This window comes from Castor canadensis, chromosome X (assembly GCF_047511655.1).
Source record: "Castor canadensis chromosome X, mCasCan1.hap1v2, whole genome shotgun sequence".
In the NCBI taxonomy this organism is placed as follows: domain Eukaryota; kingdom Metazoa; phylum Chordata; class Mammalia; order Rodentia; family Castoridae; genus Castor; species Castor canadensis.
Genome location: NC_133405.1, coordinates 133,003,306 through 133,016,647, shown reverse-complemented (window position 1 = coordinate 133,016,647; position 13,342 = coordinate 133,003,306). Strand labels below are relative to the sequence as shown.

The 13,342-nt window shown below is 39.8% G+C and overlaps 1 protein-coding gene across 2 annotated transcripts in view; it reads left to right on the top strand.

Moving 5' to 3' along the window:
- The window catches only part of LOC109688309 (ribose-phosphate pyrophosphokinase 2), a 30,441-nt gene extending 21,737 nt beyond the window's left edge, over positions 1–8,704 (top strand). For both annotated transcript variants that reach the window (XM_074064291.1, XM_074064292.1), the window contains exons 5-7: positions 2,671–2,844; positions 3,925–4,084; positions 5,849–8,704. In XM_074064291.1, the coding sequence (XP_073920392.1) occupies positions 2,671–2,844; positions 3,925–4,084; positions 5,849–5,941 (427 nt within the window). In that variant the 3' untranslated portion in view covers positions 5,942–8,704. The remainder of the gene's footprint in view (positions 1–2,670; positions 2,845–3,924; positions 4,085–5,848) is intronic.
- The last annotated feature ends 4,638 nt before the right edge of the window (positions 8,705–13,342 follow it).

Below are 13,342 nucleotides of genomic sequence, written 5' to 3'. Positions count from 1 at the left end.
GATTATGGGGCAAAATTTTTGTCTGCCTTCAAATTCCATTTGTCTTCTCTTAATTAAATCTTTAAGTAAGGAAACTGTTGGTAGATTGACGACGTTAGAAATGAAGGGTGTCTCCTTAGGGCTACTGTGGTTTTGGTCCTGCCTGAAGGAATATTTTTTTAGGGGAGGAGAAATACGAACTTCATCATAGTAATGTTTCCTTCTGCTTCCGAAGACATTTGAAAATCTAAAATTAGTGTCTTATAACTAACAGTTTTTCTGTTTTACTGGAAAGTTTGTTCCCTTTTCTGTTTCATGATTACTTGCATTTGGATTAATAACCACCATCTTAAAGCTGTTATTTAATACAGTTTTTGTTTTTCCTCCACAGATTAAATATTATTGTGGTTTTATACATTTATTAAGAGTTATCTAATAGGTGAGCATCTTTGCTCACCTTTTATTTAATCAGAGGATTGGCATCTTCCAGGAGTTCTGGAAAATTCTCAGTCATTGTCTCTGAGTTCTTTTTGCTTTTCTCTCTAGAATTCCAGCTACTCATGTCATCTTGTTGCTCAGTTGTTCATGTCTGAGTTACTGTGTCCTTTCTCCCTTTTGTTTCTTGAGTTGCATTCTGGACAATGAATCTTCTAATTCAGTCATTCTCTCTTTGGATGTTTTCCATCTATTCTCTGCTGTGTTTTAAATTTCGATAAAATTTAAATATAATATATTCTATTTCTCAAAATTCTTCTTTATATTCCCCCAAGTCTTGATTGGGCATTCTTTATCATTCTTTTATTCTCATCCAAGCTTCTGTTTCATTTCTTTAAAACATAAAACAATCACTTTATGTTCCTTTTCAACAAATCCCAGTGTCTTATCCTTTGATCTTATGATTTGGTTACTATCGTTTCTGGGGGTTTTCAGTGTGGGCGCCTTGTTTCCTACAGTGTTTTGTGATTCTCTTCTGTCCTTAGAAATTTTTCATTATAATCCTTCTGAGAGGATTTGTATTTGTTGTTGCCAGCTACCTTGGAGAACTACCCCAAACTTTCACTTAATTAAACTCTTGGGTTGGGGCCATGGCTCAAGTGGTACAGCACCTACCTGCCTAGCAAGCACAAGGCTCTGAGTCCAAACCTCAGTGCTGCCAAAAAAAAGAAAAATTAAACTCTCTACTTAAGGGTCATTATGCACATAATAGCAGTTTGGACAAGCAGCCCTCAGGAGAACTGAGGTATGATTTCAAACTCTTTTCACTCAGCATTGAGTTTGAGACAGAGTAAGCATTCCTTCCTGTTCCCAGCTGGGCAGCACATCTGTTTTTTATTCCTTGTCACTGTGAAGGAAGGACTTCTGGCACCTTGGTGTGCTATGTGAGGGTTTCCTGTTTTGACCCTCATCTCAGCTCAGCCCTAAGCATGCGCTTTCATCTTCCATGCCCCCATGAGCAAATCAGAAGCTTAAATTATACCCTCAGTGGAATATTACTCAGCCATTAAAAACAACGAACTACTGATACATGCTACAATGTAGATGAATCTTGTAAAGAAAGAAAGAAGCCAGACAGAAAAGGCCACATATAGCATGGTTCCATGGTTCCAACTCTAGGTTAGGTAAAAACAGAAATAGAAAGAGTAGTGCTTGGCAGGGCTAGGAGGAATGGGTAGTGACTGCGTAATGAGATTTCCTTCTGGTATCCTTAAATGTTCCAAAACTAGATAAATTGTGCACTTTAAATAGTTGAAAAGATCATCTATGTCATGTGTGCTTTACCAGTTTCAAAAACTACTGGCTATGTTGAAAGTCCTTATAAATGAAGTATTATTTCCCCTTTATACTATCCTGTCACTCCTAGAAAGTGGGTCTTCTCAGAATTGCCCACTCTGACCTTGAGCTGAGCACACACAAAACTCCATTCCTGGTTGCCATTTGAAGACCGAATAGGAATAGTCCCTTGAAAATAATGTCTGGAGATTATTTAGAACTGCCTCCTAATTGGGGTATATGTGCACTGGTCACTCAAATATTTTTTAACCTAAATTACATAATGACTGACTGTTACTTTCAAAACTGGAATAGGAAAATCTTAGTGTTACAGTGTATCTCTGACATTGTTTTGAAATAAGTTTCATCATTACACTCTTAATGGGCAAATCCAAAATGCTCTGAACTAGCCAACCATCCTGGCCCATCCACCTTCTCTTTCTCTTGCCAGTTCAGCTTCTCCTGAGTTGGACATTTGGACAGTTCCATTGGATGGGCAGAGGAACTGGGCTTATGGTTCACAGTCTCCTCGGGCCTCAAGTGCAACAAAGCTTCTTCTCACAGGCCTACATATTACGTGGATGCCTTAACGAGGATTTTCCTCCCCACCAACTCCACAAACGAAGCAAATGATAGTCCCTAGAGTCTATCAGTAGCACACATCTCCCCATGGATCACTTAGTGTATACCCCAGACCATGCCTGGCTTCATGAGAGACCTGATTCTTTTCATTATTCTGAGGGTAGTTGTTTGTCATATTCCTAAAATACATTTTTTAAAGTTTTTTTTAGCAGTGCTGGGGGTGGAACCCAGGGCCTCATGTGTGCTATCAAGCGCTACCCCTGAGTTACACCCCCAGCCCCCTAAAGAACAGATTCTTAAATAGACTATATTATCATGCTCAATTGCGTCTTTCTGCAGAGTCACATCAATTGCAGACAGGTTGAATGTGGAATTTGCTTTGATTCACAAAGAGAGGAAGAAAGCAAATGAAGTGGACCGGATGGTTCTGGTGGGTGATGTGAAGGACCGCGTAGCTATCCTGGTGGATGACATGGCAGACACGTGTGGTACCATATGCCATGCTGCAGATAAGTACGTGGGATGGTTCAGGAAAGCATGTGAACATCTCAAGAAAGAAAACACATTAGTGTTTTTAAAAAACTTGGGCCTACTTTTCCTAATTATTGCTGATTGGCAGTGGAGTTTTAGACCAGAGGAGATTCTAGGCCCTTTTATTTTTATCATTCTTTTCCTGGTAGAAAAGGAAACATGGGACCTTTTCATTTTCTAGGTTGGACTTATAGTGTATTTTAAAAACAGTTGGAGAAAGTGCTTTTCTGGAAACTAAACACAGAAGGAAAGATAGTTTTTGGGCTTTCCAGAGGCTGCAGGACTGGGGCATCAGATATGGGAGCCTCCCCCAGCCACACAGGCTGTGGAGCACTCAGGATATGGTCGGCCCACTTGAGATGACTTGATAGCTAACAAAATTCTAAATTGGTTACACATCAGAATGGTCATATTTTGGCTCCATTGGCATAAGCCAGTGGTTCTCAACCAGGGGTACTTTTGCTCCCTTGGTGACATTTGGTAATGTCTACAGGCATCTTTGATTGTCACAATTAAGTGATTAAGTGGAGGGAATATTGCTAGTGAGTGGAGGCCAAGATACTGTCAAATTTGCCTAGAATGCACAGGACAACTCCCATGACAACAAATTATCTGGGGGTTGGTGGTGCAGCTCAAGTGGTAGAGTGCCTGCCTAGAAAGCTTAAGGGCTTGAGTTCAAATCCCAGCACCTCCAGAAAAGAAAAAAGTATCTGAGCCCAAATGCCATGATTGATAATCTCTGATTTAAGGGAATACTAAGTGTTTTGCTAATCCATACTTAAAAGATCCTACTTTGGGCTAATAAATATGAGGGAAATTTGTCTCGTCTTTTCCTTTATGGAACACACTTTTTACTTTTAACATTGACACTAGGAAAGAGTGTTTCAGTAATATTTGTGTAACTTAATTTTTAACCTTTGTTGTTTTGTTGTTGTTGTTTTGAGGCAGGGTCTCACTATGTAGCCCAGGCTGGCTTCAAACTTGAGATCCTCCTGCCTCAGCCTTTCAGTGCTGGGATTATCGGTCGCCACACCCAGCTGATTTTTATCTTCTATTTTACAGGCTGCTCTCAGCTGGAGCCACCAAAGTTTATGCTATCCTTACTCATGGGATCTTCTCTGGGCCAGCTATTTCCAGAATAAACAATGCTGCCTTTGAGGCTGTTGTCGTCACAAACACAATTCCACAAGAGGACAAAATGAAACACTGCTCCAAGATTCAGGTAATCTCTATATCCCAGGCAGAACCAAGCTGTGAGGGCATCTGCCTCAGATCCCAAAACTAGCATCTAAGCTGTCTTGTGTGAGTGAGTGCTGGCTGAGGCAGAAGCTTGTAAAGACTACAGTTTCTCTTCACAGCTGGATATCAGTCATGTTAGGTTACTGAGAAAGGCCAAAGTCTGCAGGGGTCAACGTTCACAACTTAGAAATAGCAATAAAAGGAATAAAATCACAATAGAAAAACAGTAAGAAACAGGCTGCGCCACACTTAAACATAGGATTGCCATATGCTCCAAAAATGCTACCCCTAAGTATATAACCCCAAATTTGAAACATGTTAAAACAGAAAGTTGCACATGAATAATCATAGCAGCACCACTCATGATAGCCCAAAGTAGAAACACCCAAATGTCCATCAACAGATGAACAGATAACCAAGGTATGTCCTATTGCTCTAACGGAATATTATTCAGACTTTTCTGAGGAAGTTCTCCCACAACCTACTCATGGAGGAACCTTGAGAACATGCTCAGTGAAAGAAGCCAGTCACAAAAAGAAGAATATTATACATTTCTACTTATGTAAAGTACCTAGAATCGGAATATGTTGTGGCCAGGGGCTGGAGGAAGGAGAAATGGAGAGTTAGTGGTTAACAGCTACACAATTTCTCTTTGGAATGATGAAAAAGTTTTGGAAACAGATAATGGTGATGTTTATACAACACTGGGCGTATAATTAAGTATATATGATTATATACTTAAAATGGTTGAAATGGCAAATTTTACAATATATATCTTAGCACAATTTATAAAGAAGTTGGAGTGAAAAACATTCTGCATTAAGGATCTTCCAAGCTTCTCTCCTTCCTCTTTCTCCTGACTGGATGCCCACAGGCCACCACATAGCTCCTGGTAATCACTTGGCACCAACTGGCCTGAAATAAGTCAAAAGGGTTTGGCCTTGATGTTTCAGTGAACCTTGGCCAGCCATTTCATTCCTCCATGCTTTGGTTCCCTTACTAGACCATGACGGCGGGTCAAAGTGATGCTTTTTGTGATTCTAATCCATTGGAGAGAAAAAGAGGTCACTTGGCATAATGAGATGTTCAAAAATGGCCAAAATAGTGGTCTCTTACAATTTCTTGCATGATAGCAGTAGTTTAACTTGGGAGTTGGCAAACTATGGCCTGCAAGCCGAATCTAGCCCACAATTTATATTTATGAATAAAATTTTATTGGTACACAGCCACACCCAGTCATTTATATGTTGCCTGTGGCTGCTTTTACAGTGCAGTAGTAAGTCGAGCTGAGCATTTGTAACAGAGGTCATCTGGCCTCCAAGTCAAAAATGTTAAGTTTCTGATCCTTTATAGAAAAGTAGCTTGATGATCTCAGAATTAGACAATCACAGTTATGCTCTTAAATGACACAGTCATTGACTTTTCTAAAGTAGCGAGAGGAAAAACCTTCCATTAATGATGAAAATGCATTTAAAAACAAAAAAAGTCCCAAGAAAAGGATGTCTCTGGGTAACAGCAGCCCCCAAAAGCCTTTGCATGTCTGCCCTGAAAATCTTCCATCCAGGAACCCATATGGATTTGGTTCAGTGGGCTGGGATGTAAAGCTAGTCCTCCCCAGAAAAACAGGAGGTTTCACAGTAGCAGGTCCCATGTGCTAGAGAAGTCATTTCGAGGTTTTCTGGATTTTCCGGTTTTGAAGCAATAGAACTCACTGTTCCTCCCTGTTTGTTTTCTCACTGACATTCAGGTGATTGACATTTCGATGATCCTGGCGGAGGCCATCCGAAGAACACACAACGGGGAATCTGTGTCATATCTGTTCAGCCATGTCCCGCTATAAATCCAGAATGGGAAGTGTCAAGCGAGCCTACTCCAACTTCTCACTTGTTGTTTGTCTGCTTTTTTAGTATTAGGACTCAGTAATGATAGTGTATCACTGGCAAAAGCATCAGATCTTTGTAAACTCTGAGATTCATTGTTTCCTCCTCTAGCGCTCAAGACTTTCTAGGTTTTTGGGGGGGAGATGTTGGTTATTTGGTCTTTAAGTGAACTATCTTAAATGAGAATTTTTTTTTTAACATTTTGACTTGTTCTCATAGGTGATCTTTCCGTTTTTCTTTTCTTTACTTTGAGGCGACAACTTTCTAGTATAAAATTCCATTGTGGAAATTCATAGTTTATATATTTCAAGGTTGCCAAAGGTAACTTGAGGTTAAAGCCTTCTGTAAATATATAACGATGCCTGTGGACATTTGGGTGAGACCCTGTAAAAGCCCTGTACTTTGGAGTGAACCTTAGAAAATGTATAATACCATGAATTTTAAATTTTTCTTTTTTTAAAAAAAAAAAGGTAACTGGGTTTCAAATAAACCATCTTGGTTATTGTGCTTAAGTTGGAGAAAGTTTGATTTAGCTTAAGATGGCTACTGGCACATTTATTTTTTGGCAGACATTAGACATCAATGCAGTCCTGTGTCAATTTTACTGCTACTTTTAAGATATGTCATTATCACTTATCTGAAATGCCATGCCCTAAAACTCCAAAATCATATTCAATAATCGTGGTGATTTTGAAACCATTTTGAGATGTAGTCTGTGAGCTCATTGTCACACCAATGCTCTCCTCTGTCCATCCTAAGGGAATAGTTAGGATGTTCCCCTTATGTCCTGTTATCTTGTTCCTTGACATCATATTTTTAGCTATAGCTTTTTGCTTTGCATTTTTTCCAATAATTTCATGTAGTGGGTTTCCACTAAAATGAAGACTCCCCATGAGTCCCCTCAAATTTACTAGGTTGACCATTATTTTGTTTTGATATAAATAAGATAAATTTTTATGTGTGCCAACAAATGCATATTTAAACATTATCTCATGAACTTGGATTAAATGTTCTTTTGCCTTTTGTACTCAGGAGTAGTAAGTCTATGACAACTGATTATCTTAACTAAAGCTGGTACATGAAATATATGGATAAGAGTGGTCTACAAAAAAAAAGTACAGAAGAGTAAGCATTACCTGCTCCATTAGGATAATGTTGAAGAAGTGACTCAGAAGTGATTGTGAGGGAAAAATTCACTGAGAATTGTATTCTTCCCGAGACAGCCCTTTATAACATCCTTTTAAGTGCAGAAATCAAGTACTGACCCAGAATTTTATTGGTAGACAACCACCTGAATTCTTCAGCCACCAAAGAAAAGGATTTACCTGCATAGACAATGCCTTAAAATGATAAACAGTGATCTTTCCCCTCTGCTGAATCTTACAACTGGTGGGGAATAAATTTTCTGATCTAAATTCTGCAGGTAGGAAAATCAAATCTAGGCTGAGTGTGGTGGCTTATATCTGTAATCCCAGCTACTTGTGAGGTGGAGATCAGGAGGATCACAATTTGAGGCTAGTCTGGGCAGAAAGTTAGCGAGACCCCATCTCAACAAAAAAAACAGTGTGGTGGTAAATACCTGTCACCCCAGTTATGTGGGAGGTGTAAGGATCATGGTCCAGGCAGGCCCTAGGCAAAAAAAATCTGAGACCCTACCTGAAAAATAAGTAAAGCAAAAAAGGCTGAGGTGCTCAAGATGTAGAGCACCTGCCTCGCAAGTGCAAGGCACTTAGTTCAGACCCCGTACCAACGAAAGAAAAAAAGAGAGAGAGAGAGAAGAAATCTATTTAAGTCATTGACAAACTTAAACAACAGTCTTTAGAGTTTCAACTTTATGAAAGAAAGTATTATTCAAGTTACTACAGAAACTAGCATTTGGCTGTACCTTATGGTGGCTTTTGGGAAAGAGTGGCATTGTCGCCTGATAAAGTCAGCTCTGCAGTACAGACCATCTACAAAAACTTGGCTGGAGATGTATAAGGAGCCTATCTTGATGCTGTGTGTTTTTTATAAATATGGACTTGTACAAAATGAAGACATAGTTGTAAACACCCATATGTAGACAGCTTAACATACAAGTATACAAGCCAGTTGATTCAAAGGTAATCATTTTATCTAAGATCAAAGTTACAGAATGTATACAGAGAGTTTTAAAATAATGATCTTCAGGTAAAAGTCTGGATATAAAAATTTAGCTGGCTATTCTCTGAATTAAGAACTGATAATTTCTATCATTATTTGGCCCCATGTTTGTATTTTAAAATACCTGGGAATAGATTTATGAATTAATTAGACTGGATTTAGCCTTACACCATGGAAATGCAGACCATATTTGATGGTTTCATTTCGACAAAGGTGATGGAAACTGCCTGGTGAGCAGCTTAAACCCAGAACTTTCTTCTTCCTTGCTGCTCATGGTATGGAAGCTTAAGTGAAGCCACCAAATATATTGGTCCTGTCCAACTCTACTGAATGAGGGTAGCCTTGGCATATATCTAGTCAAAAAGGGGAGCCAGAGAAATATAAATACACCAAAGTTGTTTAGCCTCCAACTTAAGTTATATTAGTCAACTTACAGACATCCATATAACTTTCCTTTGTTAGATATGATGTCAACTAGATTCAGGAATATATTTATAGTGCTTGCATTGGTTTAGAATATAGAATTTTTAAGATCCTCTGATGTACTAAAACATTTCAATAAAGCCATACTGACTACTTTCTTTCATAGTTTGTATCATTCTTTTGGAATATTATGTTTTGATGGAGTTATGTGTTGGTGCACTACCTAGAAATGTTTGCTACTTTGTATTTGAAGCCCAGTTTACAAAATTAAAGAAAAGTAAGAAATTAAGTGGGGTCACTTTTTCTCCATTTTGAAGGTTTTCCTTGTGAAGGGCTTACTAGCAATCTCCTTTCCCCAAGACATAACAGCTGTGCCACATAAGGCATCACATCAAGTTGATCATTGTAGATGTTTCCTTTAAAATCAAAGATTGTACAGTGTGTTTCCACATCAAAGTAGTGATGTTCAATAGCTAACTATTGGAGCAGACCAAACGAAAATGTAGGCCGCATGGAAAATGTTCTTTGATTTCAGAAGCATGGAGAAGGGCTCCTGTCCTCATAGAACACCTATCTGTTCACTGAGGCTTTAATTACTCTTGTGGGGACAGAATTCATTTGTCATTTTCTTCCTTCAGTGACGCTCAGCTGAAAGTAGCAACCTAGCATTAAAGTTACAGTGAAATATGAAGAATGACAACCACGCCTGCCTAAGGACAGAATTGATCACCATGCAAGGGAGAATATGATAGAATGTACTAGAAAAGAGGCGGGAAGCAAGAGATGGAAGCCCAAAACACCAGTTTTACAACTCCACCACATAATGCACTCACATCTCAGAGAGGTTTCATTTCCTGTGGCAAATCCTCCCTAATCCAGTGGCCAAACTACAGGGGGCCCAGCTAAGTAGGGAAGGGAAAGACGAAGTATCAAGACGCTTGAGCTGGAGAGATCAGGAAGGACTTGGTGAAAGGACCAGTTGCAGATGGTACTTCATGGCAGAATTTTCCAGAACCTGATAGCTATGTTCCAGCACAGATGGAAGCAGGACATCCTGGGGTGTTTGGTCCATGTGTTTGAGACAGCATATTCAACGAAGATGGGAATTGGGGACAAGAAATACAATCATATCCTTCATTGCATGCAGAAGTCAACAGAGCCCCTCGTCACTACAGGTACTTGTCTTGCTGATTTATGCCCCTGTACCCCAGGAACACATCCCTCCATCTTTATCCTACTCTTGCTTTCCAAGACCACATTCAGGTTGATTGCTTTGTTATAGACTTGGGCTTTATTTTCTCTCCTGAAAGGACCTAATGTTCAGTAACATAGACTCCACCACTTCTTAGAGCTTAAACAACAACTTGAGTGGGTTGCCAAAGCCCTTTGTGCCTTGGTTTCCTTGTATGTTGCTACTTTCAGCCTTATCTGTACCTTAGTCCCTTTTTCATTAGGGGTATAAGGAGGATTAAATGAGTTCTCAGCTGTAAAGTGCTTAGAACTGATCGACTTGTCTGTTAACTTGGAATTTTAGAGCACGCATCTTAATTCTTTTGAAAGAGTGTAAGGCAAAAATTATCTTTTTTTTTCAAAAACAGAGTAGGAAGGCAAAGCAGGTCTTGTCTAGGGAGTTGGTACCAGTGGGAAGGTGGAGGATATAAGGAGGGTGTAGGATGGTGAATATGGTGGAACTATTAATGTACTCATGTATGTAAATGGAAAAATGAGATCTGTTGAAACTTCCAGGAATTGTGGGGGGTGGGGTAAAGGAGAATGATGGAGGGGGTGAATTCAACTATGATATATTATAAGAACTTTTGTAAATATCATAGTGTACAATAATAAATAAAATGCAAGCAATAAGAACATAAGGTAGAAAGAAGCAAGACTTTCATGCATTTATAGTCATTTTGTAGATGTTAAACCCCGTTTTAGAAGGGATTCAAGGTCTTGACATGTGATCATCTCAACCAAGGTAGCGTTGAGGTGATAACAAATAGCTGCATGCTTCCAATAGGCTGTGGAAATGGCAGGCAGAAACGAATGCCCCATAATCATAGAGGTGCCGATCCACTGAGGCCTGTTACAACAGCTAGATTGTGTTCCAGCCCTCCATCACCATGCCGTCAGCTGAACTCTACATTTAAAGAGAGTGACAAAAAGGGAACCAGAAAGCCATAAAGTGGGATGTAGAAAAAAGTGCACAGTGCCCTAAATTGAGAATGTGGCAATCTGGACATGGTCCTGACATGTTACTTGCACACTGTGTGACCTTAGGGAAAATGTCTGCACCTCTCTGAGTCTGAGTGTCTCTGCAAAAATGAGAGGGAAGATGATTGTCAACGTCACAAGCAGTTCTAATAGGCTATGATGTCTACTCTAGATTTAGCTGAAATAGTTCCAACTGAAGTCTGTGGTTCTAGTGAAGCAAAGATGCTCCCTCCTCCATGCGACTAGCTTAGTTAGGTTTACCTAAAACTTTTCTCAGTTTTAGCATTGAAGGGTCCCACATCCCATCAAACTCAATCCTGGGCAAACTGGGACCTTTGGTTGCCATAGTTCCCTCTATTCTTACGCAGAAAGTTCTGGATTCCCAGCACAACCTTGGCTAAGGAATTCCATGAACATGGCTCTGATTTGTGGTGATTGCAAAAACAACAAAAAAGGCAGGTTGTATGTCAAGCACAGCCATACTCTTAGGACCAGAGGTATTAGTTTTTTTGCATCTGTTTTCAACTAACTATAGAAGTGGACAAGCTGTAGTCACAAAATAAGAGAAGGAAGAAGGGAAATGATTTTAGAATATACATTCTAGCTGGGCATGGTAACTCACACCTGTAATCCTAGCTACTTGGGAGACAGAAATCGGCAGAATCTTGGTTCAAGGACAGCCTAGGTAAAAGTTCTCCAGACCCCTTCTCAACCAATACAAAGTTAGGTCTGTTGGTTCTCACCTGTCATCTCAGCTTCATAGGAGGCACAGGTAGGAGGATAGCAATCTAAGGCCAGTCTAGATAAAAAGCTCAAGACTCTATCTAAAAATTAACCTAAAAAACAAAAAGGGCTGGGGACATGGCTCAAGTGGCATAGTGCTTGTCTACCAAGCTCAAGGCCCTGAGTTCAAATGTCAATACAGCCAAGCCCCCTGCCCAAAAGAATTGAGACCTGGCTTGATTGCTAGTCCTTTGGCACAACTGTCTTTAATGTTGTAAATGGTCTTCAGAGACCCCAGGGAACAGTCCAGGCAGAAGATGGAGCACAGTGAATTTTTGCTGAATGGCCTCATCCTTCCTTGTTTTGAGAGATTCTTAAAACTGAAGACCAGGCTGTTGGCCTGAGGCCCTGTAATTCTCTGATTTTCCCCAGGCAAGGGGTGTTGCATCTAGTATTTTCTTCATGGAAGCTATGGCTGACCATATTATGGAAACATTTTGAGTCCTATGCTAAAACTGAGTTAAGGTCCCTCCTTAAAGTCATCAGAGTAACAGGGGGTAAATTTGATCAAAGTACATTATATGCATGTATGGAAATATTACAATGAAAACCTTTTGTACAATTAATATATGCTAATAGATAAAAGAGAAACAAATCATCAGAGTGAGGAATCAGCTTTTCCTTGGGGTCAAGAATCTCTCCTTGGGATTGAGTCCCTCTCTTTCCTCCTCTTTGTCCCTCACTATTTTCTTTTGTACCCCCAGGATAATTTATCTCAGAGTTTCTCAACCTGAGCACTGCCGACATTATGGACTGAATAATTCTTTGTTGTGGAGTCATCCCGTGCACTGTAGGATACTCTGCAGCCTCCCTGAATTCCCCCCATTAGATGCCAGTAGTTATCACTTTTGCCCCTTATCCCACATTTGTGACAACCAAAAACTGTCTCCAAACATTGCCAACATCCACTGGGGGCAAAACTGCCCAGGTTGACAACACAGTTTATTTTAACCAGGACCTTCTTCCTCATCCTCTTTCCTGAAGATTCAGGTCAAAAATACAGAGTAGATTGGAGCTGATTCCTGACCCATCCCAAGTAGAAAAACATTTTGAATAAAGAAGATAAGACAACGGCAATCAAACATCACTTTAAAAAAGTTCAACACCAGTGTTTTGTTATGACTTGAAGTACAGAGGGAAATAATCACATTATCTTTTGTTTTTTTTATGCAGGGTCACATGCACTCATTCCTGAGGGTGAGATTTTTAAATATGTCACTTAATTACATGTTCATTCAACTTCCTCTAAGAATGGTTCCAGTCCTAATTTTTTTCTAAATCAAGAAATTGATAAAGCAACAGTAACCTTGAAAGAGGTGACATAGGTTGAGTCTGACTTTGACAGTGATGTGGAGAGAACAGATTTTTCCACATACCCTGCGGTTCGGGGTTAGCTGGCCTCTCAGCTATTTTTCATCCTGTTATAAGAGGCCAGCATAAGAATGGCTCATCATGACAAAGGTAATTTAACTCATATTGCTGAGGTGGCAAAAGTCCTCTGTGGTCAAATCACAGAGCTCATTACCTCTCCTGTTAAAGGTGATGGAATTGATAAGATTTTGGAGTCAGATGGAACATTCATGGCTGAATGATTCCCATCTCATGTTATAGATGAAGAAACTAAGGCTCAAAGAGCTGGTGTGACTAGCTTAGGAAGGTCACACAGTTCCTTAGAGTCAAGCTGGGGATCAAAATGGGGCTTCTTGATTGTTCAAGTGAACAGGTTTGCTCTAAGCCAGGCAGCCTCTGACAAATCTGATCACTGGCTTTAACAGAGAAGGCACTTAACAATTAAACCTCAA